Source organism: Ciona robusta, chromosome 4 (genome assembly GCF_009617815.1).
Source record: "Ciona robusta chromosome 4, ASM961781v2".
Classification (NCBI taxonomy): domain Eukaryota; kingdom Metazoa; phylum Chordata; class Ascidiacea; order Phlebobranchia; family Cionidae; genus Ciona; species Ciona robusta.
The window spans coordinates 7,163,801-7,189,205 of NC_143238.1; the positions used below are offsets into that span (position 1 = coordinate 7,163,801).

Consider the following 25,405-nt stretch of genomic DNA (forward strand, 5'->3'; position numbering starts at 1 on the left):
CTTTTGCGACGAAAAGTATTTTTTTCCATTTTTCTCGCGGCAACACTTATTGACGTACAATTCCGCCAGAATGACGTCGGAAAAAGTAAACAAAGCACAACGACGTAACAAAATTATTTTACAAGCCTATTTAATATTTATATTTAAATTATTTTGGTAAAGATAACTCAAATTATTATTTTGGTGCATCTTTTTTTTCAAAATTATTCTAGCAAGGTACATATCGTTATAAATACCCCTGGTAGCCCTTGTTTTAAGTGTGGCGCCTGTATCTCCTGCCTCTACACAGGAAAACTATAATTTAGCAGTAATACACATGTTACTAAAAATTAAGTAAGTTATTGGATTTCTTCCTAATAAGGTAATAGTAGGCATATGTGTATAAAGCTTATATGATATTTATATCGTATAATTGCTTATAAGATGATGTGCTTCGCAATAGGACCTTACCCATTCAGGTGATCAGCCAACTTTGGCCTAAATCTCAGGTCTACTGGCGTGTTTGCCTGTAAGAAATCCTCCTTATGTATATAATGGCTTATAAACGCACCTAAAACGACAACTACCCAACCCATAGTTACCCCAATACATTTCAGGTGGACCAAAACGTAAAAGAAAGTATTCCCAAAAGTTGGTATGGTAATGCATTAACCTGATGGATGACACGGGTAGCCAATCCAAAGACATCAATGTGGTGATTGTTCCTGAGAGCGTTCTCCAAGCATTTGAGGCGTCGTCCCATTTAGACTTGGAAGAAAATGAGATTCTAAATTTCAATGAATGTGAGGAGAAACAAAAAACGAAGGAAAACGTGAAACATGTGTGGCTGGATATGCCAATGGGGGAATTCCCTGATGTGGGACCAACTCCTGAATGTAGTGAAGTAACTTTAAGCAAAGATGATGTTAAAAACTCGAGTGATGAAACTGTTTCATTAAAATTGTTCCAGAATTGTTTATTTATAAATAACGCCAACACAGAAGGAGTTGGGACAAGTTTGAGCGCAAGTGATTCAACTTTGCAGGGCTGTCTTAATATGACGGTTAAAAGTGTTGAAAACATTGGAGACAAGAATATATATACATTAACCCCTACCACCATGGAGGGTATGGAAGTTGGGGGTACCAAACCAAATGATGTAGAGTGTCAAGTTGTGCCAGAAGATTTGGTCCCTGGGGACTGCGAGGATAAGCTCTCCTTTGCGCTGAGCGATGAAACTACTTTGGGATTTGTGAACTCGAAAAATTTAACAGCGAGTCAATTATGTGAATTGAGTTATATAAACTCTGATTCAGATGATAAAAGTAAAACCTACAAATGTAAGTTCGCGAATTGTAAATGGTCCTTTAGTACACCTTATAAGTTAAAGCGACACATCTCGTCACATTTGAAACAAAAATCATTTTTCTGCGATTTTCCTGGTTGTAATAAATCCTTCATGAACAATTACAACTTAAAAGCTCACCTGAGAACTCACACCGAGGTAATACCTGAACTTATATGTAAAACATGTGGTGTGGAACAACCGAATAAAAGACAACTAGAAGCCCATGAGAGGAAGGAACATAACGCAGCTCCGAAGCTTAAATGTCCGCACTGTCCTCTTATGTTTCACACACAAGCAGGTGTGATGTCACACAAGAGGGTTCATAAACCGAAAACGCAACAATACCCATGCCCGTTATGTGATAAAGTTTATACGAAGAAGTTTTCAATTAAACTCCACATGCTGACGCATACAGGGGAGAAACCATACGCATGCGACAGATGTAGTTGGAGGTTTGCCAACCTATCAAGGCTTAACAGACATATGGCATCGCATAAAGAAAAAATGTGGGTTTTGTATATTGGTTATACATCTTTATATGTAGGGGCGGGGCAGTAAAAGTCGTTATAACATGGTGTTTTGTTTCATACACCTCGTGCCCGCTAACAAGTTACCACGTACGTAACTTATTTATCCTCGCATGGTGCGGCAACAACAGTCGTTATAACACGGGTGTTCTGTTTCATACACCTTGTGCCCGCTTACTAGTTACCGCGTATGTAACTTATTTATCCTCGCATGGCGGGGCAACAACAGTCGTTATAACACAAGTGTTCTGTTCCATACACCTCGTGCCCGCTTATGTGTTATCACATAGGTAACTTATTTATCCTCGCATGGCGGGGCAACAACAGTCGTTATAACACGGGTGTTCTGTTTCATACACCTGATGCCAACTAACAAGTTACCACGTACGTAACTTTGGGAGTGATTGGATTTTTCCCAATCATGGCCATTGTTGTTCACACTTATCTTCCCTAGGTTACGATGTACTTACAGCAATTGCGACAAAGTATTTTACCGTAAGGACCACTTGTATTCACATATGAGGACCCATTCGTACAATGAAATAAAGAATACAAACAGTATGTTAGTCTTATTGTTGTGTTTATAAAACAATGTTTTTCTTAAACACTTTTCCAAACCACTGTCTTTTTGTTATTTTGCCTAAAATTAACGCTTTTGCAACAACTTTCACTAATATTAATACGCAGGTGAAATCATCACCAACCTACAACAAAACAATCAACAAACTGAAAACGAACCAAATTTGTCGACAGTTCGGGTAAAATATAACTTTACAAAATCTCTATAATTGATCAGTTTATTAACTCAGGCACATGTGATCATGATGTCACAAAGACTCACGAGTCACAACTACTTACTATGGCATCACACACAGGATAATGACATCACACCCCACCATACCGACCATCTTTCCATCGGACACGAGGTCGAGGTGGATGATGAAATTAACTTCAACGCGGAGGATGACCAACCTCCCAAGTCCGATCTTCCATCCTCCTGGACCTCGCCGCTTCTCTCCTCCGGGAGTTTGGACGATAACCATAGAAATAACAGTGAGGATCATCTTTTCATGGAAGAAATGTCAGGGTTGGCCGAATCCACTTCAAATAAACTTCTTACATTGGAAAACGATATTTGTAACGGTAATGACTGTACTTTGGTAGTATGTCTGTAACTGCTTTTCCTACCCTTCTTGCTGCACACCTTTAAATTATCAATCAATTCACGCACCCCCTTCTATAATTGCTTATATAGAATAGACCTAACCAAATTTAATGATTCGGCATCCCCGCACCCCCCTTGGGAACACTTCTCGCAACCCTGGTCTAAAAACGCCTCAGTAGTGTCTAATAGACCTACGCTACACACCAGCTCTTAGACCTAATCTCTATTATTGATTATTGAGTGTCTATAAACTGCCACAGTGGGATCTAGATGGTAGCACCCTGGGTGTTATATCGTAACATATAAACCAACCCCCCACTACACAGCCACCACCACGGACAACCAGTTTGTGCTCCAACCATACGAGATTGACAACGAAAGTTTAAACTTGATCGAAAGCGACAATCACCATGATCTTACAGAGTTCAGAATATTGGTAAGTTCACTATTTATTTATAAAGCTTGTAATTGTGTTTAATTCCTTGCCAAATAGATGTTCTTACTGTGCGTTAAGTTTAAAATCTTCTAACACTAAACCAACTCTTTCTTTTCCATTTGAACTCCTACATTACTGAAAAAAGATTTATTTTCTAAACCGAATTGCTTAAAATGAGAACAGATTTTTCCTATTCTTACTTTTTCTCAAACAGTTTTGAGTTTGTTTAAACCTTCATCAACTAATATTATAAATAATGTTGGTGGAAACATTTGGAATAAATATAAGTGTCTAAAATGGATAAAACAGCAGCTTTAACTATAATAAGAGCAGTTTATCTTAAATTTTAACACAAACTGCTCGATGGGCAATGCCCAAATACGTGTATAAGTAAGACATCTGTAAAAGCTGTCATTTTTTACTTTAGAAAAACTTTGCGATCTTTGGCTTCTCTCAATTTAAAAACCGATGTTTTGATAATAATTTTTGTCAAGATATTCTAACCAAAGTATTTTACCGCAGAGTACATCTGAAAACGAAGTTGCGCCGTTATTTAAAGATACTTTGGTTGGATCCCACTCTACACTAAGCCGAACCCATTTTTCTGGGACCACGATTAATTTAAACGACTTGCAGTAAAAAATCCAGTGATTTTTATTCAATCATCGTATACTTGAATATTATGTGTAATCCTAGTGTTGCGCAATACAAAATAATCCTAGTGTTGCACAATACAAAATATCTACAAGTCAACCCACAGATTCATCCTCGTCGCTGTCCGGTATTTCCCCCGTTACCCGGCTTCGGTGTAAGATAGCACGCTTATACGCTGACTCAACGTTTTTACGAAGTGCCGGTCGTCGACCCTCGGAAAGTTTCGTCTCGTCAGATTTTCTGTCGATTCCGAGTCGTTCAAGTTTGTTGCGTGGAAGCCATTGCCTGTGTAAGGGGTGGGGTTAATAACCTTATGCTCGCTGTCAAGTTTTAACATGGGGTTAATAACCTCATGCTCGCTGTCATGTTATAACATGGGTGTTTTATATACGCCAACCTCTATTTTATATTACTAAGGTACTAGAGGTTTAACACACAAGCAGCATATGCATAGGTGTCATATATTACACAACAATACATACCATGTTCTCTTGGTATCAAAGAAAAGCACGAGGTAAAGTCGATGTTTCTCGCACCCAACCCTCTTGTTACCAACTTGTAAAACATCATATGGGGGTACGGGGATCGGAACCCCGTTGTGGGAGTAACCATCGCGGGGCATCATGGGGTCTATTAACTGGAAATGAGGGTGGGTTAAACTGGGTTGTATTCTATATGGGTGAGGTCCTACAGCGAGGCATGCCATGGGTCTGGGATTTAGACCAGAGTTGGCCCATTACCCCAACATTTTTGGGATATTTAGTTTCACTACAAAGCAACAACTATTAAACACAGGGGAGGCAGGGATAGTTAGACACACAATCCTGTGAAACAAACTAACTAATTGGTTGTGATGTTTACTGATTAATGCAGTGCAAAAAATTTTAGATAGGTCCATCTACAGTGCAACCCGAGGTTTGGAGCCTAGTTAGGATGCCTCCTTTGTTAAAATGTAGGCCTGAACACCCAGCCACCCAAGGTATGGAGTCTATAATATCCCAGCATACAACAACATACATACCAGGGCAGGATAAGGTGGGTACCCCCTACATTTCGCCCACACCAGATCTAATGGTTCAATATGGGGGAAGTCGCTTTCATCAATGTCTTCTTCAGTGGTGGAAATGCAGCTTTGTTGGCGTTGGAAGGGTTGGCCCATGGGGTCTGGGGGTTAGGTAGGAGATATATGGGTGATGGTATATATGCATACAGAATGCGAATTTATGTATGTTAATACACATTCGTCATAATATATTTTGATAGGAAGTTTTAAATGGCAACGTAATGACACTTGTCATAACATGGGTGTTATGGTTCATACACCTCGTGCCTGCTTACAAGTTACCACGTTTGTAACTTTGTGGGTGATTGTTGTTTTATATGGCTGATAATTTAGACAACCCAATAATGACCACTGGGTTAGAGCAATTGTCGTCAGGCGACTTGCCCAAGCACACATACGCTCACAATGATAGCAACCAGGAGCCTTGAATCCATTACCCCCTGCTCACATGTTTCACCTGTTATCAGGAGTCCCGGTGGGTCGTCGTTTGAATTCTCGCTTGCCACGTCTGATTGGTTGTTGTAAATATTATCGTCCAATGAATGGCTTCGCTTTTTCTTGGGGGATAGATTCTTTTTCGTGGGTCTGGGAAAAGTTTGTTTGGTAAAAGTTGTTTAACGGATTTGATGTTTAATTACCATAAAATAAGCGCCAATGAGGTTCCATATTATTAACAACCATGAATGTAACTGTGTTTAACATTTTCAATACAGTTTTGCCTAAACATCTAATGTGTTTAACTATCCTTGCCCCCTGTTTAAACACATTTGGCAGCTACAGTTATGCATCTATACACTAATATACAATTTAAGAATGAGAACTAGCACGAGTATGAACCGGACACCAAAAGTCAACAGCACACAGACCTTGTAGTATGATTGCTGTTGGTAGATTGAGCATCTGATGAATCGGACGTGTTATGTGTCGTTGGGTCGTCACGGTAACATCGGAAACTGTCGTCCCGGGGTTTAGAGGGTGAGTGCTCCGTGTCTGGGGTTGGGTTGGTTTAGTTGTTTAGGAATGGTTTAATGCAATCTTTTTTTTATACGGGTGAGGTGAGGACCTGGGATTTAAGCCAGGTTTGGCTGATTACCCCAACACACTTGTTTATGAAAGTGACGTGCTCGGAAAAGTAAAGTCCCTTGTTCTGATGCAATCATGCAAACTCAGTTCTGTTGTAAATTTGTTCTGTAGTGTGGGACAACCCATTAGTGACCACTGGGTTGGAGTATTCTTTGTTAAGTGTCTTGCCCAAGGAAACTTAAGGCAATTAGTATTACCATCAGACGAGTATCGAGCATCAACCTGGTATCCTTTAGTTACAACGTAAGGTTGTAACCGAGGAGGTATGGGACATATTATGTTCATTACTAAATTATTATAGCAATAATATAGGATTTGTCGAACAATGTGACACTCTCGTGTTATGTCTTATAAAGCAATTAAGTAACAACTTACCCCCTGTTATACCATTTACTATGATATCTATGTTTTCATCTTTCACTCTGGTTAGTTTCGTCGGAGTATTTTTTAAAATCCGATCTTCCATTTCTTTGTCCCCATTGTTTGTAACTATAGCAGTGTTTCCAGGTGCTAAATTCCCAGTGTTGACCTTTTTATGCTTTTTCTTGAAGAGCACGGCAGTTCTGCGGTTCACGCAATTTTTTGACCCGTTTTCCGAGTCAGAGTTGGCTGAATTTACGGAGCCATTTGTGGACCCTGGTCCCTCCTTGTGCGTGGTCCCACTCTCCACAGTATCTTGATCTACAGTAGGGCAGCTTGTAGATCGAGATAATTTAAGTTTTTTCTGCTCGGTTTCAGAAATATTATTTGGGACCGGGGACCGCGCCGACCAAAGTCTTTTTCTTGTCTTCCCTACTTCGCATTTAACAACATTGGGATTATCAGAATCGACAGACGATGATTTTTCATCGTTGGACGTTCGACGTTGATCGCCGACATCCTCGGTGGAACTTGAAGTTTTGCGCATTTTCCTAAAAAATAATAAAAACATAAACAAAAAGTCGAATACCAAAAATGAAAAAAAATAGGAAAATGAAAAAAAATTAAAACATTTTATAAGAATACATAACGTTTACCTTTCACTATTTATGTAAGATTCTACAGCAAGCCTTGCTACGCATATGTAGACCAGACCTTAACAACATAGTCTTACTGTATAGACCTCTAGATTATCTTAACCTATTCATTATTAAATAATATGCATTTATAATCAAATTGCAAAATTATATTCCTCCCCAACACCCACCTCGATTTTGGCCGGACAGAAAACCAATTAAAGTACAAAATTTAAAAAAAACAAACTAAAGATTGACAAAAATGATTAGTTTGATCCCACTTTATAGGGTGAGGTCCTACAGCGGGGCACGCGCAGGCCACAGTTGTCTCATTATACAGAATATCGAGAACACTTTATACCACAATATAAAATCATCTCAAAATTCATTCCCTCACCTCCTTAAGCCAGCAAGCTCGTTCCGTATTTTCTTTGTCTTAAGTTGGTTAAGAATCGCAAAATCAAGTTTTTCCAACAAGATTTGTTTCTGTTCGTTTAACGATAATTTGCCTCGGTCTTCATCTGATACAACTGTAATTGAGATGTCATTATTAATTACTATGACATATCACATATTATCCCAACTATGACATCATCAACAGAACTATGACATCATCATTCAAAAAAAAGTTAACAAAAGAAAAAAAAGTTAAAAAAAATGATTGAATCTTAATGTACTTTAGTGTTTTAACTAAATATTAAAATGTGATAACGTTGAATTCAACTACAACAGCTTACACACCTTGCGTAATGGCCACACATGGGGCATGAGGCATCAACATACCAGTATTGGTGTCCAAACCAACTCGCTCGATTTCTTTCTTCATTAATCGGATCACGGCTCCACCCTAATATGTACAAATGTATAACTACTCTGTATAGTGTACGTGTATAAACACATAGAGCAGTTACTACTCTGTTATTGTTGGTTGGTGTTATATACGTGCACACAGGTGTTATAAAAGGCATATAAAAACATGACATTTTCGCTATCTATATAATTACTAAAGTTATTTGACAGTTGTCACGCTATTCGCCTTTTTAGAAATAAACCGATCATTTCACCATCACCACTGTGTAGTGTTTATTTTAAGATGTGTTCGTAAGATAAGGCTGTTCAATTGTATCTGCATTTATACTTGGTATACACACCGTTTCACTAATAAAGCTACCGAATATTCATGAAAAATATAAGTTTTATAAATTAGTTATACCGCAAACAGATCCAGAAAATCCAAGCTTGTAGCGGCGCTGTTATCAACATAGATATCATATATTACTCACGTGATCCCTCATTTTAACAGCGAGACGATAATAAACGGTATCCCTTGTGTTGTACAACATACAATTCCTTATCACGAGGTTGAAGTCGGCTTCAAATTCCTCCATTGATCTGGAATGTGGAAACAATGTAAACCAAACCCAGTGTGCTACCATTGAAACACAGAGGCTCACAACGCCCCAGCTTGTTAGCACTGTGGGCTAGGATGGCCCCTTGTACATAAGTATGTACATAAGTACTCTGTGTTGGAGTTATGGACCAACATGTCTAAGTCCCATGACATGTATCACTTTAGAACCTTAATGACCTAAACCCCAGGCTCCCTGACACAGAACAATACACCCCAACACTCACTTGTACTGATGTCCTTCTACTTTGCTGCCCATCTTAGTAAAGTCCATGGGGGTTGTAATGATCTTGAAATAGTTGGGAGCCTCCTTGGCAGTGACGGGCTTAAGGAAGATCTCCGCCACATCAATGTTACGAAGCCGTTGTAGGGTACGACGTAGCAGAACGACCAACGGAAGCAAACGGAGCTCCATGACAGCCTGATGTTTATATCATGGGTAATATTGTTAGGTTATAAAAAATCAGTTTCCCTCAATTTTTCACAAAGTTACATACGTGGTAACTTGTAAGCAAGCAGGACTGTCGTATACCGACTGTCGTTGCCCCCATGTTATAAGAAATCGCCCACAAAGTTACATACATGGTAACTGTTTTTGTGTGTATTTTATTTATAGGGTGTTTAAACAACTGCATTTTAAAGTAAATTTCCATTCCTCTGCTTGGTTTTAATTAATACTGTGGTAACATAATTTTTCAGATAGCCCTGTAGTTGGACCCTTAACTCAACTTATTTTAAAAGATTCTCGATCTCGAATTAATACTGCGGTAACTTGTAAGAGGGCACGATGAGATATACTTTTCAAGATATTCCTCTAGTTAGACCCCTTCACCACTTAACCCCACCTGAGATATTCTGGCTTGCTCCCTTTTTAACTTCTCCCGTTTACGAATAAGTTCGATCAACAATCGAGCTCGTTCCAAATCGTGTCGTAATCGGTTCCAGAACTTTAATTGACCAATCAACTCGTTCTGGTGTGAAGTGCCCTGTATAAAGATATTATAACTATGAACATATGAAAATCATATAAAATATTAGTTAACTGCTCCAGCTAAATCTCAATTAAAGCAATACCATACACATACTATTACAGATTTCACAGAATATAGGTGAAATATTGCCTTTATAGGCGATACAATTTAACGAAGTCTTGGGTGCACTGATAAAATACAGTTCTACTCATAGACGTTAAACAGCATTGATGAATGTGGTGAATGCCACCCCTGTTTTAAAAGCTAGGATGAAATTTCACACCACATACACCAAACATTAAACCTATGCATTAGGGTATTTTACACTGTATTTTAACATGGATTTGACCTCTACAAACACCCTGGACCAAACTTATAGACAGTATTACACAAGCAACTGACCCCTTCATGCAGCTTATGGGGTTGAACATGTGAGTGCAACCTTCTAAGCAGCGGAACTCCGTTACGAGATTGTCGTTTCAACGTCCAATAACTCAACAACCGTTGCATGAACACTCCTTTCTTCTGGATGTTTATGTTGCGTCCAATGTGGCTTATCCTGGGTGGAAATGTATTTACGTAAGTTAAGTGAGGAAAGTAAGAGTTTCATATAACACAGTAATATAAGTAATATTGGTCTTTACACCCAACCTTGGGTGGATTTTTACATTGTATCAATCTGTGAACATTGCCACCCATCTCCAAAATGTATAGTGGGGTAAGATGAGACTACAGTGGGGTAAGATGAGACACATTTAGAACAAAATATCCAAATATTCTGATCGTGTTTTAAACAACTAACAACGTTCTATGGGAGTCGTGGGGATACGGTTTTATAATTCTTTGAATGTTCTTTGTTAACTACCAAATAAGACAAGAAAATTGGGCGAAAAGGTGTCCTATCTTCCCTCACCCTATTGTATTAATATGTAAAATTGAAAAATAGTGATGCACATAAAAATAGAGAAGCACATAAAAAACAAATACCATAAATAATGGTAATATTTTACCTAAAATAAGTAATAGTAGTCGCTTACTTAGAGTAATTAAGTTTTTGCAAAAACTGGGGCAGACAGGGTAGGCAGGCCAACCCTGGAATTTTCTACACTACATTAGTCAACATTGAAACCAATAAGAGGGAAATTTGTCTGGTGGAAAATTGTAAACAAAAATTTCCTGGAAATATTTGACCAACTCTGGTATGAACCTCAGATCTAATAAATATGACCAGCCTCTCCACAAGGCCTCATCCATATGAAACAAATACAAACAATACACAAGCTCCTTTTTATTCTAGGCACCCTGATATTTAGGCCAGTTGGCACAATATCTCATAAAAATATACTTCGACAAATAAACACAGCCATGGATTATTAATCATTATATAATACAAAGCCACATACTTATCCCTTGGAATATACGGGATAGCAATCTGTGGCATCTCATGTCGTTTCTCGGCCAATATTCTTCGTGCTCGCTTCATCTTTTCAGTAGAACCCGGTTCTTCAAAGTTGTTTTTCTATAAAGAATGTTTCGTTAATATGCTGTTATTGCTACCAGGTATAGTTTAATATAATATATACACAGTAGGGTGGGGGAGATGGGACACCTATTCATACTATTTTCTTGTCCCATTTGGTAGCAAACAAAGGACACGACTCCCATAGACTGTTGTTAATAAACACGATCAGGATGTTTGAATATTATGTGCTAAAGGTGTCCCGTCTTCCGCTGCCCACCATATTAATATAGGAACATTTCATCAGCCATATTGCAAAACTTCACCAGGGCTGAAGAAGGTTTAGAGGTATTCTGTTGCTTGCTACCAGGAAGGGTTTAATACATAAATTAGCTCCTCTGGTAAAAGTGTTAATTGTTATACTATATGTTTCATTTGCCATACTGCAAAACTAATCAGGGCTTTCAGGTTAAAGTTATTCTGATATCCTTGTTAACAGGCATAGATTGATAAATAAAGCAACCTCTCCAGTATAAAAATGTTACTTTAATGCACCTATGTGGCATACCATGCTGAAGAAGCTACCAAGGTGAAATTAAATATAAATTTGCCCCACAAGTATAAAAAATGCTAAATTACACCGATGTTTTCTGTCATACAGAAAAACTTCACCAGGATAAAATTAAACTCAATTATAAAAGTTCATTGTGTTACTTATGAAGGGTTAGATCTTTAGATGTAGCATGACCTCCATGCTAACCCCATAAAACCAAACTTATTAATTTCCCCAATAAATATGGATTTATTTGTAACTGCCTGAAGTTTGAATACGACAAAACTTACAAACTTACATACCCAAACCCAAATATAGGTATATGGAAAACTTATATCTGCAAAAATTATTTGATGATATTTTGGCACAGAAAATATATTTTTGAAAAAAACTTTTGAAGAGCATATTAATGTAATTCGAAACAGACAGTAAATAATAATACTTACCACCAAATACATGGGAATGATAACATCATTAAATTTATCCATTTATAACTTAATACTTTAGTACATAATATCCTCACCAGTAAACCGTTAGCTTTATACTGTCGTGGCGAAGCATCAGGTGGTGTATGCACGTCACAATAAGCTTCTTTCTCCACTGTAACTGTCATACCATTACGACCAGCCTTCCTAACTGGCTCCATCTTCATGTACAAGCCAGCTTGTTGGGCACATGTTACATGGAAAGCAGTGTAGCAGTTAGCGCGATGACATTGTATGGATGCCCCTGCATGCCGTTGTTTACATATATAACAACTAAGCCTCCATCGAGCTGCAGGGATTCGTTTCAAACCATCGATGGGTTCGAGGAAGACAGTGTTCGCGAACCCAACTTCTGGGACCCATAGAGCACATACCTGGGGTGGGGTTAATAGATCTGTGTTACTTTTATGTTGGATCTTCTTAAAAACAGACACTTTTGAGTATTAACAAGGGTGAGGTCCTATAGTGAAGCACGCCATAGGGCGTAAGATTTAGGCCAGAGTTGGTCCATTACCCCAACATCTAGGATGCTACAACCCATTAGTGACCACTTGGTTGGAGCAATGTCTGTTAAGTGACTTGTCCGGAACACATGTGTGTATCAGTATTGGGCATTGAACCAGGTATCCTTTGGTTACAATGCAAACACCTAATCATTGAGCCACGTACTGAAACCTTTACCCACCCACCCCAATCCACCCAAACCCCTTAGCATGACTTCTACATAATAATACAAACAACATACTCAAGATACCTACACTTTTATTCTAAATTTATAATACTTTTGAATAAAGTCACAGGTCACACAACATAACATAAGACAGCACTCACCACATGCGCCCAATGTCCATCATCCGTTTGTTTGAACGCACCACTTCTATTAGGGCACAACCTGCAACTAACGGGGCAAGATGGGGATTGTAGACACCTCCTACACAACCATTGACCCTCAGGTATATAAGGGACACCATAGCATTCCTGGTGCACAGCCAGGTTACACATATCGCAGAACAAGATAACATTGGAGTTCTGGCATTCACCATCGTTACAAACGCAACACACAGCGTCTTCGTCGATCATCGGCTGCAATGTGGAAGGTTGTTGGATGTGTGTATGCACATAACATTAGGCATAGGTGTATTACAGATATATGCAATCTCTCCTATATTATTTTATGCTTGGTAAAAGAAAACATATTGTTTGTGTACATAGGTAGGGCCTAAGTTGGGTCTAATTGGTGGAAATAATAGAGCTACATAATATATTCTCTATTATTGAGTGTCTATAAACTGCCTCAGTGGGGTATAGATGGTAGCACCCTGGGTGTTGGGGACTGGGGTAATAGACCTACATCCCAGGTCTCAGGTGTGTCTCACTGAAGACCTCACCCTTATAGAATAGATTCTCTATTATTAAGTCTCTATAAACTGCCTCAGTGGGGTCTAAATGGTAGCACCCTGGGTGTTGGGGTAATAGACCTACATCCCAGGTCTTAGATTTGCCTCACTGAAGACCTCACCCTTATAGAATAGAATCTCTATTATTAAGTCTCTATAAACTGCCTCAGTGGGGTCTAAATGGTAGCACCCTGGGTGTTGGGGTAATAGACTTACATTCTATGTATCAGGTGCGACTCACTGAAGACAACTAAAACCCAACATAAAACACGCAAGCAACAAATACCTGGTTCCCTGACACTCCATTTCCATTCCGTGCTTGTTCAAAATACGATTCTTTTTCAAACCTGTCCATCAACAACTCAAGTTGATCAGCGGTGACCATGGCTTGCCCGTCGTCCTTACGATGGTTGTTCATCAGTTCAAGCCATACCGCATCTTCCTCATCCATGTCGTACTCAACCTGTATTTTAATAGATATTATATGTAACTTATTTATTTTTGCATGATTTAGCAACGACAGTTATAACAGAGGTTTTGAAAGACACATACGCCCGCAATAGTAGCAGCAACGAGCCTTGAACCGGTAACAGATGCACTAATTATTGTAACCCAGGATTATTAATTACATGTGCTTTGACTTTTTCCCCTCAAAACATGCACAAACATATTGGAAGTTTGACTTGTATGGTAAATGAAGCCACAAACCTCTTCAGCCAAGTCTTCAGCTGGAGTTTCAATGTAACGATAATAAGCCGTCTTCCTTTTAGGAGCGTCCACTGTTTCTTTATCATATTGAGGTAATACCCTGAAAGTTGGCTGTGGCAGTGGTTTTACAGTGTTGCCAGGGACATTGTTGTTTAGGAAGCTGTTCTGTGTATCTTGTGAAGTGCACACTAAGGTTACGTCCTTTAAGTCTTTGCTGTTTACAACTGGCGAGGGAGATTTTTCGTTCCGTTTGTTGTTTTTTTCGCTCTCTTCGTTCGAATCTTCCTCCTTGTCGACGTCGGAATCGGAAATAATGTCGAGTTTGTCGCTGATGTTTAATCTGGGGAAGGAATGGATTAAACAACATGTTCATAGAAAAGGGATCGTGTTTTTCGAGTTTATTAAAATCTGAGATGACATTGGAAACCCTAATGTTATGTTTATATAGAAGCTGGGGCACGTAGCAAGGAGTGACGAGTTACAGTTTAATTATCCTGTTTTAAACCACAACCAGGTCCACCAGTACATTTTTTGTCAATAATATATATTAAGCATAAGAAATATTCAGTTAAGGATTAACTATCGCTGTTTCAACCCACCTATAAGTTTTCCCTTCTGATTCAACTTCTACCATCCTCTGAGCTTCGGCCCACGTTAATGTTTCCCTGGCTGGGGCTGTGAAGTCAACAGGGGACGGGGAGCGACGGAAAAGTTTGTTATTCTTCTTCTTTTTTGACGATTTCAGCTTAAATTTTCTTGAAGGGGTGGGGCCAGGGCTTTGGCTCCCTGCAGGAGCGTTGTGGTCGAAGTTTAACAAGTGATTCTCAATCCCCACGTAACTTTTGTAAGTTTTTTGACAGATTGGGCATTCCCATGGCGGTTTCGTTTCACGAAGAGATTGTAGAAAATCATGAACTTTAAAATCGCTTTCCATTTTTTAACTTGTCTCCATTAGAGTGAAGAGAACTTGGGGGTAACTGCATGCACGACGCTTCCTAATAAACAACAAATAGGTTGAATCTCCAAACCTGTTTTAGAAATTTTATATTTGTATATTGTTAAAGAAGGTATTACGCAGTGGTCACTAATGGGTTGTCTAAGTTGTAAAAATATATGAATAAAACTCATGCCTCATAACCAGAGGATACTGGGATCAAGGCTTGATGCTGCGAACAGGGGGAAACTCTTAGTGCTAGTAAAGAATCCACCATTTACAATATTGGTTAATTCTAAAAATCTATACAAATCTCGGGTAATGTTACAGATTAAGCAACACCCAGTACGTTAACTTAAAATAAACATAAGCTTACTGAACTACACAGACGGTAAACTACTAAATACACAACGTAACACAAGTGATATGCTTCTTTCCAAAAAATACGACTACATATTGAAATTAGACACTAAACAACCTATAAACGCAATCTAATCTTAACAAAATAAACCATGTTCATTTAAAGGACATAATAAAGATTTTCAAACTGTAAATAACAATTTCTAAATTTAGTAAAAGCAAAATTTTCAAAACATTTTATAAATTCCAATTTTGACTAAAATTACGAAACGGAGTTATAGCGATTATTTAAATTCTTGTTGCCACCGAAGCAATAAGGTTGACACCCGATAATTAAAACATAATATCTTTTTATCAAAGTAAATTTTAAGCTTGTTATGTATCGAAACATTTGTTATTTAATAAAAGTTTTACTTTTTACAAGTTATCGCTGCTAAAATTATACATTTAAAAACTCTAAAAAATGATTGGTATCTATTAGATACCTTGCAAATAGTAATGATAAACTAGCTAAAAATAATAAAATGCACTGAAATAGATACTTTGGTTGCCTTTTTTTGTATATTCTTTATTTTCGAAATTTGCGGAAATGCCGATCTCTGTCACAGCGACGTATAACATCTATCAAAAATAAGATAAAAAAAACGTGACGTCATAATTTACTATTTTTCCAAAATATTAAAACAGATTTTTCTACTGAATTGTCGGTGTTTTCTGTTTATTTAAAACATTTTTAACAACCTTTTCATTACTGTCTTGTTAAAATAATGTAAACACGTAGTCTAGCATATGGAACTGTGTATTTTACCTAAATTGGATTAAATAAATCAAGTTTTCTGTTCAACATTATCTTGCCTTATGCATATTTACTTTGATATAGGTAAGTCATCTCCGTACTGCTTCTGTGTTTCTACTAAGGGCTATTTCTAGTTCTAACACCTAAACATTAATGCTATATTCTTCCTAAATTTTGCGTTACTAAATTCGGAAGGTCGTAACTTTATATGGTATTTAAAATAACGAATACGAAATAGTCAACTTCGTATCGCATAAACCACGTAATCTAACTGCAATATACAGCAAGTGACGTAATATCGCAAAAAGGCCTATTTATTTTACTTTTTATACCTAAAGTTTGTGGGTTTTTGTAAGGTATTTGGTCAAGGTGATTTCGTTAGGTGTCTTAGTTAAGGTGTGGACTGTGGATGCATCTTTTGGAAGATGCTTTTTAATTGAACTAATGCTTGTTCAATGCATTATAGGCAGTGTTGCAAAATATGTAGACATTCAGTATACCCACGTATGGTGGACAACACCAACAATGTGTGTCTGCACGCAGAAGGGTCCCATTTCGTTTTATAGTTATGGAAAAAATACAAAATAAATGCAGCAAGACATTGTAACCTGTAAGCAGGCACAAGGTGCATGAAACAAAACACTTGTGTTATAATGGCTGTCATTTTCTGGCCACCATGCCGATATAAAACAAGTTACATTAAGTCATATATTCAACTTTTCAATAACTTGGAATATTTCAATTAATGCAGACTTTTTAGTTGTTTTAACAAACTTTTTACATTTCAGTTTGTTTTCTACCAGAAGCATGACGCACGTGGTAAGCTAATGATTTGTGTAACTTCTGTTTTAGTGGTGGTTTAACCAGAAGGGTTGAATTAATAAACATGCTCACCCATAGATGCCAAACTTTAAATAAAGGGTGGGCGGGAATAGTTAGACACACAATCCTGTGAAACATATATATTATATGGCTGTAATGTTTAATGTAGTTCAGAAAATTTAAGAATATGTCCTTTTCCCTGCCACCCCAGGTTTGTCGCTCATGTGTTGGTCTTATTCACATTTACCAAAAATTACACTGTCAGTTTTTGCTGCATTTTATAAGCACAGCGACCACACTTTTACCCAAATTGACTTAAATGCTTAGCAGTTGTTTTGAAAGTGATTTATCTGAGTCATATGTAAAGCTTCCTGTGACTCCATGCACAATTGATTTATTTTATTCTTATTTATAACCTGTTGTTCCAACATTGCATTGCAACAACATCAATTTAAAAAATTCAATTTTCCAAACATTTTATCATAAAACAAATGGGTAAAAAATTTGTTGTAGAGGTATTACGCATGTTTCTAATGCATTGTATGTATACCAAATTGCATATGTTTTTATAACAAGTTAGACACACAATCTGTAAAACAAATCTAACTTATTGTTATTGAGTGTAATTTTTACTGATTAATGCAGTGTAGAAAATTCAAGTTTGGACTTCCCACCCTGCCACCCCCCCCCAGTTTGGCTAAAATTAACGTTGAACTATTTTTCAGCCAACAGGGAAACTAATTGACACGGGACCAGTGACACGAGGCCCTTCCTATGAAAACCATTCCCTAACTGTGAGTACAATGTATTTAAATATGGTTTGAATATTATACCTTTATGTTTATAGCAAGGTTGGAGTCCTTATCCCTCTTGCAAACTAAACAAACTTATCAAAACCAGTGCATTTAAAAATGGTTTAAACTCCTGTTTTACCAATATGGTTTAAAGATTTTTTTATTGTTTTTAGCAAAGATAAACCTCCTAAACCCATTTGCCTATTAATCCAACCTTTAAATTATAAAGGTCGATCTTACAACAGTTATCTAGATTTAATCATAACATCGGCACTAGTTTTTGCAGTCGTTAAACCTTGTTATAATACATTTGTTGTAGTAGTCATAGTTTTTTCCTTCATAAGTTACAGTACATTGGGTTTCTGAGTTTTTTTAAAACAAAAAGCCAAAAACCAGGTCTAGGAGGGTAAGAATTTGGGAAACTTAAACCTTATGTTTCCCAAAACTCCCATATAAGACCTCGAAAAAAATGTAATTTTATAATGACTTTTTTGTTTCAGACAATACCAAATGGGACAACATGTGAAGGTGTATTTGATTTCAACACCGGCAACAAAGGAGACCTCCCATTTAAGAAAGGAGATACACTTGTAGTTATTCAAGTAAGGGTTATGTCATAATTAACATTTTGTGTCACAATTGGCGCTTGTTATTTTAACCCCTTTAAAGTACAGCAGTCTATCAATAGATTATGAATGTGCTATGACATGCAAGGATATATATGGAAGCTTTTCTTTGTTACCAACATAATAGTGTGTAGACCATGTTGGGTAATATTGGAGATTTTAATGCTGACAGCATAGATTTCAATGTTTTATAGGTCGGTATGAATTATAAAGTTAGGTAAAAGTTGTTTGGGTAGTTGGTAATGTTTATGAAGTTTATTAAGTGTGTGGGGATTTGCAATTTACATAATTTGAATGCATGAATGAGTGTAATAAGTAACTTATTTATCCTTGAGTGGAGCAACGACAGTCGTTATAACACGGGTGTTCTGTTTCATACACCTCTTGCCCGCTTACAAGTTACCACGTATGTAACTTTGTACGTGATTTTTTTTGCTAAAATATCCAAAGTAGATTTTATGTTAAGTTAGTATAACACCAAAGTACCAAAGTATGTTTTAATCATTGTAGAGAACTCGTGATCCCAACTGGTATAGAGCACAGAATAGCAAAGGGGAATCGGGGATGGTTCCTCTCAATTACATCACACAGTAAGTATATGAATATACATAATGAATAGATATGGAGCAAGTAATTATGTAGTACTGTGAATTATTTGCATGTGTAATGTATGTACATAAACAAACAATGTAACGGTTGCTGTAATCTTGAAAGTAAAAATTCTCAATTTTTAATTTTTACAAAATTGCTGGTTGCATTAAATTAATTGACTTTTAAGAACTGGTCTTCTGGTAGCAAAATAACAACGATTTATAAGGAACTTCTAGGTGGTAGCAATGTCTGTTAAGTGTCTTGCCCAAGGACTAAGGATATATATGCCCACAATGGTAGCAGCGTCGTGCATCACATGACAGTTGAAGCAAGGGATTTAATAAAATCAGTGTTAATTTTTACACCCGAAGATAAGTTCTTGAAACATGTTTTGTCAGGTAGCAATAGAAACAACATAAAATAACAAGAATTGTTTTTTTTTCCACAGATCAAACAAAGCAGCTCCGGTAAGATATTTATTCCCTTTCAATATTTCTATTTCACGAAACCCTTTAATAATTGTCTACATTGGTGTATTTTTATTGATAACTTTTACCCTGTTGTTAGGTGTCTATACAAACAAGCAGAGCCAAAGTATATTGCATTCACCACATTAATCAATGAGGTTTCCTATGTTTGACAACTATGAGTGTAACTGTATTTTAACAATGTCACCCCGGATTTTACCCTGCTGTTAGGAGTCTATACAAACAAGCAGAACCAAAGTATATTGCATTCACCACATTAATCAACGAGGTTCCCTATGTTTGATAACTATGAGTGTAGCTGTATTTTAACAATGTCACCCCAGATTTTACCCTGCTGTTAGGTGTCTAAACAAACAAGCAGAGCCAAAGTATATTGCATTCACCATATTAATCAATGAGGTTTCCTATGTTTGACAACTATGAGTGTAACTGTATTTTACCAATGTCACCCCAGATTTTACCCTGCTGTTAGGTGTCTATACAAACAAGCAGAGCCAAAGTATATTGCATTCACCATATTAATCAATGAGGTTCCCTATGTTTGACAACTATGAGTGTAACTGTATTTTAACAATGTCACCCCAGATTTTACCCTGTTGTTAGGTGTCTAAACAAACAAGCAGAGCCAAAGTATATTGCATTCACCACATTAATCAAAAACGGTCTTATAGTTAAAAAAATCAAAAACATTATGACTATAATTGTCTACAATTGTAAATAATGACATTCTTACCAAATGTTGAGATGTTTCCCTCATTTATTCGCAGGCTGTAAGACACAAAGAAGTAAAGCTCACTGCTATGCCGTAAGTATTATGCCATCTGTGTGTACGGGGTGTATGTGGTGTAGAGGTGTCTAAAACATTGGCAGTGCATTCAAAATGTGACTTATTTTACACAGTGTTACATTTTTAACTAATTTTTAAGTGTTAGAAACAAAAATTTGAACATATTTTGCTCTTGTTTTCTATTAAAATATGCAAAACTATGATCAGTATTAATATTCATATCTACCAATATTAACATTAGTGTAAACCGTTTAAGAAGGATAGTCAACTGTGATTCAACAAGTGCTTACTCAAGGGCAACTGTAGCTGCCAATATTACTAGTAGTGTACAGTTAAAATGAAACTACTGATAAGCATACGTAAAACACACAAAACATTACACCCGACGACTGTTGGCTAACCAACAAGTGTTTGAGATCAAAGTCTTATTTCCTACACTTCAAATATGGGTTGAAAATGAGTGTTAATTGGTCAACACACATACACGTTACACCTATCAACATCGAGCTTTGAATCCGGTATCCTTTGGTTACAATGCAAGCGCCTAATCATGACACAAAGAGGATATAATCCATTAATTCCTACCTTCATACAGTTGGTTCCATGGCAAGATCACCCGCAGTGACGCTGAGGACCTTCTAACCCCTCGTAAAGATGGATTATTCCTGGTACGCGAGTCAACCAACTACCCCGGTGACTACACCATGTGCGTTAGCTTTGCTGGGGAGGTGGAACACTACAGGGTTATATTTAAGGATAACAAAGTTACAATCGATGAAGAGGAATATTTCGAGAACCTTACAAAACTAGTCGAGGTAAGATTGGGGTTATGTATGTATGTGTTTGTGGTTGTTCTATACGGGTAAGGTCCTACTACAAGGGATGCTAAAGATATCTATTATTATCTATTATTGTGTATATAGTGGGTAGTGAGTACATGTATGTACTATCCTATATGGGTGAGGTCCTACAGCAAGCTACATAGGACCTGGGATTTAGGCCAGAGTTGCCCATTACCTCTTTTTTGATTGTAAAACAGCCAACTCTGTCCTAAAGTAGCCGTGTTTTACGAAAGCAAAAACTGTTTTGAAATTATTTTTTTCTTATAACAGTAGTTGTTTCAGCTGTTGATTCATGTTGCTATTTAACATCTATTTATTTAAAAGCAAGCATATAGGTTACCTTGTTTTTGTATCTTTGTATACCTAACCAACTACCTAGTTTATCTAACTTTATAATAAACATGTGGGTGGTTTATGTGGTAGCTTTGTGTGTGTGGTGTATAAGAAGCAAAGCTATATAACATAGAGCCATCAACATTTTGATTAAATCTGTGATACCAGAAATTCCTGTTTTAATGTCTTTTAAATGGCGGTGGTTAATTTAACAGCTTTATTGTCGATATATTATCCTTTCAAAGTTTTATTCAGGTTGTCTATACCAGGACAAAATATGTTATATAGCTTTGCTTCTTATACACCTAATGTTGCCAGCTATTTTTAGTCCGTCACTGCTATAGTGCATTTTGCATGTCTGCTTTTTCTTTTGGATGAGTAATAAAAAGATTTCTTTTGGATGAGTAATAAATCATAAAAACTAACATCGCTTATTGTAAAGAGCTAACAATGTATTTGAGCATTATCATAATACCTGTATATGGGTCATTAAAACAATAAGTAATACCATGCACTGTTCATTTAACAAATTCCTTGCAACTTCCGGTAATTTTAGCAAAAAATATTGGAGCACAAAATATTTCACCTAAAACACAGTATATGCTTATAAAGTTAAAAGCACTATTATTGGTATTATCTTGAAAAAGGCAATCTGTGTTGAAACGTTGGTTGGAAAATCAATTTACCGAAGGGTTTTATTTGATTTACATATGTGCCAGGCAAATAACAAACGTTAAACCAAATAATGGCAATTTATTACTTGACAGTTTGACATTGGGTGACCTAATCTATTTAAATAACAATCACAATGCCAAAGTAACTTGACTGGGTTTATAATATGCATGATATTGGTACAGGCAGCAATGGTTTGTATTGGGTTGGTTCCGCCATTTAAACATGGTTTAAATTTTGCCTGTTATATTTTATTCTGGTTATATTCCAACTTTCACTTTGAGAGGTGAACATTAGGGTCATTTTGGTGAATTTGTTTGGGGGCACTTTCATTGTATTTTACCAAAAAAAAACATCACAAAGTATTTTATCTCTAAATTAAAATATATTTTGTTTGAAATGTTTATTGCCGCCAATAAATGTTGTTTAAACCGATTTTATGACTTTTATTCAATGTAAACTAAGAAGGTTTCACTTCCGTTAATAATTCACCTTTTGTTTGCTGGCGTTGGTACAATAAAATGAAACTGTTGGAATATGGAATAAATATTTTAATCAAACAAAATAAAACAATTTATTAATCTCAAAATAGATTCTTATTCCATATGTTTTGCTCAAGTTCTTTACATTTGTTTTACATAAAACATGTTTTGTTCTTATGTTTTCTGCTACTATATAAAATGCTCTGCCAAACAACAATACGGTATTATGGATTCATCATGGTGTGTAAGTTTTGCACCCCATATGTATAGCCTAGATAGCCATTAAGGTGCTTATATGAAACAGACGTTTTTGCTGCTTTTTCTACCGGACATAATGTAGATTTTTGGCTCCATTGATATAAAAAATTAATTACATTATACCAACATTTCGTCCACCATATGGCAAGACACCATTAGGATATTTATATTTTAGCATTGTTGATTATAATTGCTTCTAGGATACGAATGCTTGTAGGCGCTACCAAGCCACCAGGGTTAATTACATTAAGTATTATTTCCCGCTTATGCCCGTTTAACTTTATCATGTTTTACTGTTAGCTTTTCCCTTGTAATTTTTATTATAGGTTCCACATATTGTAGTAATATTGTATTAAATATGGACATAAACAATTTTAGGGAATGTTTCAAATAAAGAAGTAATCAGTTAACTCTGGCCTATGCCTGGGTGTTGGGGTAATGGGCCAACTGCCCAACTGTGGCCTAAATCCCAGGTCCCATGACATGCCTCGCTGTAGGACACCACCCATATAGAATAGAATGTGCTTATACAATGTTGGGGTAATGAGCCAACTCTGGTCTAAATCTCAGGTTCTCATAGCGTGCCTCACTGTGGGACCTCACCCATATAGAATGTAATGCACCAAATAATATCAAAAATTAACAATTTATTTATTTTGCTATAAACTTAATATTAATATTTATATAATCCCCACCAACCCAATATATTCGTCCCCAGCATTATGAACGCGATGCTGATGGTTTGGTTTGCACGTTAACCCAACCATTGATAAAGAAGGGGGGGCACGAGTATTCGGTGGATACTGAGGAGTTTAGAAAAAGTAAGTGTATGTTTGTTTGTAACTTATTTATCTTAGTTAGCGGGGCAATGTCAGTCGTTACTACACTGGTGTTCTGTTTCATACACCTCGTTCCCGCTTACAAGTTACCATGTATGTAACTTATTTATCCTCACATGGCAGGCAACGACAGTTGTTATAACACAGTTGTTCTGTTATACGCACCCCATGCTTGCTTACAAGTTACCCTTATGTAACTTTGTGGATGATTGTTGTTCTTTTTTTTATACCTCTAATCCTCTGGTTAAAAGCAGAGCATTCTATCCACTGTGCCGGGTAATATATTTACATCCCAGGTCTCCTGATGCCTCTCTATAAACCCTTACCCATATACAATAGAACTTAAGCATAAGAACTTCATCATTATAAGTAGCGCTCTATGCTATGGTTGGTTTGCATTGAATAATAATATAACAGTAGGATTGGTTGGGAACAAATTAAGCGCTTAATGGTTATTGTTGGTGTCAATGGTGGTATACTACTATACCATATAATGGTGTATATACACAGAACAATTCTTAGAGCTTATATAAATGCTTCATTATAGAGTGGGTGCAGTGTACAAATTCACATATATAATACATTATAAAGATCATAATGCATTTGTATAATGTAGATACAGGTTCATGTATAGAACATCCATACAATATTACATGGTATATTAGTATGTATGTGTGTATACAGACTCCTGCATAGTGGGTATATATGCATGTTGTATATAAACTGCATACATGTTACATAGCATGTTTTAATTCAAGGAAGTGTCTTCTTCTGTGGTTATTTCAAGCACTTCCTTAATGTTTACATCACTCTATGACATCATAATGTACATTGTATGTGGAACACGCATCATAATGCAGTGGCAGACAAATCGAAAATTTTTAGTGGAAAAAATAATTGTTACAACAAAACTTTTGGATTTTTTTTGTGTTTGAAAACTAATGGCCCTTGTCTCTGCCCTTTATAACTCAAGCATCCAGGAATTTACAAAATAGCAGACACTGTACACCTGGTTTATGTAACTCTGTCATCTTGCGCACGTTTGCGATAATAAACAAACTATGTCCCAAAAAAAGACTGTAGGACCTCGACCATACAGAATAGAATGTGCATATACAATGTTGGGGTAATGGGCCACTTTGGCATAAACCCTCGCCTATATAGAATAAAATGCACTAAACATTTGTAAACTCATATTTGATTGACAGGTGGTTGGGCCATCAACTTTACTGACCTCAAACTGGGGACAATTCTCGGGAAAGGGGATTTCGGTGACGTATATGAAGGAACGTACAAAGATCAGAAGGTGGCGGTGAAGTCAGTGAAAGATCGATCGAAAGCAGCTCAAGCTTTCCTGGCTGAGGCTTCCGTTATGACGTGTGTGCTTTGTGGTGTATATATGTATATAGGTGTTCGGTTTATTATTTTTTTTGGAAAATCTGGAGTTACCTTCATTAAAATACAGTTACACTTATAGTTCTTTTACTTCTGCTACGCATTATGTGAATAATCTTTTAACGGCTCATCCGGCTAGATGAATAGAACAGTCA

At 36.8% G+C, this 25,405-nt stretch overlaps 3 protein-coding genes across 9 annotated transcripts in view; 2 read left to right on the forward strand and 1 right to left on the reverse strand.

The window, feature by feature from the left end:
• Positions 1-4,208, forward strand: LOC149737235 (uncharacterized). 5 transcript variants are annotated; one of them, XM_089877581.1, is made up of 7 exons: positions 1-104; positions 597-1,833; positions 2,309-2,412; positions 2,542-2,612; positions 2,664-2,997; positions 3,346-3,455; positions 3,978-4,208. In XM_089877581.1, the coding sequence occupies exons 2-7, from the start codon at positions 656-658 to the stop codon at positions 4,092-4,094; spliced, it is 1,914 nt and encodes a 637-aa protein (XP_089733707.1). In that variant the 5' UTR covers positions 1-104; positions 597-655; the 3' UTR covers positions 4,095-4,208. The 5 variants fall into 5 exon arrangements, with proteins under 5 accessions (XP_089733707.1, XP_089733705.1, XP_089733709.1 ...); XM_089877579.1 differs by lacking the exon at positions 1-104 and adding an exon at positions 111-361; XM_089877583.1 differs by lacking the exon at positions 1-104 and adding an exon at positions 111-361 and having other exon boundaries at positions 2,730-2,997.
• On the reverse strand, positions 4,092-20,480 carry LOC149737236 (peregrin-like). 3 transcript variants are annotated; one of them, XM_089877547.1, is made up of 19 exons: positions 20,376-20,480; positions 14,831-15,226; positions 14,232-14,571; positions 13,810-13,986; positions 12,958-13,209; positions 12,165-12,500; positions 11,033-11,148; positions 10,032-10,188; positions 9,504-9,644; positions 8,886-9,079; positions 8,534-8,642; positions 7,992-8,097; positions 7,648-7,780; positions 6,631-7,166; positions 6,039-6,162; positions 5,630-5,757; positions 5,131-5,273; positions 4,592-4,746; positions 4,092-4,394 (listed from the first exon to the last, which is right to left on the reverse strand). In XM_089877547.1, exons 2-19 carry the CDS (start codon positions 15,163-15,165, stop codon positions 4,205-4,207), a joined length of 3,672 nt encoding a protein of 1,223 aa, XP_089733673.1. In that variant the 5' UTR covers positions 15,166-15,226; positions 20,376-20,480; the 3' UTR covers positions 4,092-4,204. The 3 variants fall into 3 exon arrangements, with proteins under 3 accessions (XP_089733673.1, XP_089733672.1, XP_089733671.1); XM_089877546.1 differs by lacking the exon at positions 20,376-20,480 and adding an exon at positions 16,068-16,163; XM_089877545.1 differs by lacking the exon at positions 20,376-20,480 and having other exon boundaries at positions 14,831-15,589.
• The window catches only part of LOC149737237 (tyrosine-protein kinase CSK-like), a 12,075-nt gene continuing 2,896 nt past the window's right edge, over positions 16,227-25,405 (forward strand). The window contains exons 1-10 of the mRNA XM_089877588.1: positions 16,227-16,405; positions 17,110-17,140; positions 17,869-17,937; positions 18,438-18,539; positions 19,074-19,153; positions 19,603-19,621; positions 20,410-20,447; positions 21,025-21,244; positions 23,735-23,837; positions 25,064-25,232. Coding sequence (XP_089733714.1) covers positions 17,129-17,140; positions 17,869-17,937; positions 18,438-18,539; positions 19,074-19,153; positions 19,603-19,621; positions 20,410-20,447; positions 21,025-21,244; positions 23,735-23,837; positions 25,064-25,232 — 812 coding nt within the window. The 5' untranslated portion in view covers positions 16,227-16,405; positions 17,110-17,128. The remainder of the gene's footprint in view (positions 16,406-17,109; positions 17,141-17,868; positions 17,938-18,437; positions 18,540-19,073; positions 19,154-19,602; positions 19,622-20,409; positions 20,448-21,024; positions 21,245-23,734; positions 23,838-25,063; positions 25,233-25,405) is intronic.

Coding starts and splice junctions, on each gene's coding strand:
- LOC149737235 (XM_089877581.1), top strand. CDS start 656: ATGGATGACACGGGTAGCCAATCCAAAGACATCAATGTGGTGATTGTT. Junction 1,834..2,308: donor GCATCGCATAAAGAAAAAAT/GTGGGTTTTGTA, acceptor TATCTTCCCTAG/GTTACGATGTACTTACAGCA. Junction 2,413..2,541: donor TGAAATAAAGAATACAAACA/GTATGTTAGTCT, acceptor ATTAATACGCAG/GTGAAATCATCACCAACCTA.
- LOC149737236 (XM_089877547.1), bottom strand. CDS start 15,165: ATGGAAAGCGATTTTAAAGTTCATGATTTTCTACAATCTCTTCGTGAA. Junction 10,189..11,032: donor CCGTATATTCCAAGGGATAA/GTATGTGGCTTT, acceptor ATTTCCACCCAG/GATAAGCCACATTGGACGCA. Junction 9,645..10,031: donor CCCATAAGCTGCATGAAGGG/GTCAGTTGCTTG, acceptor ATCTTTATACAG/GGCACTTCACACCAGAACGA.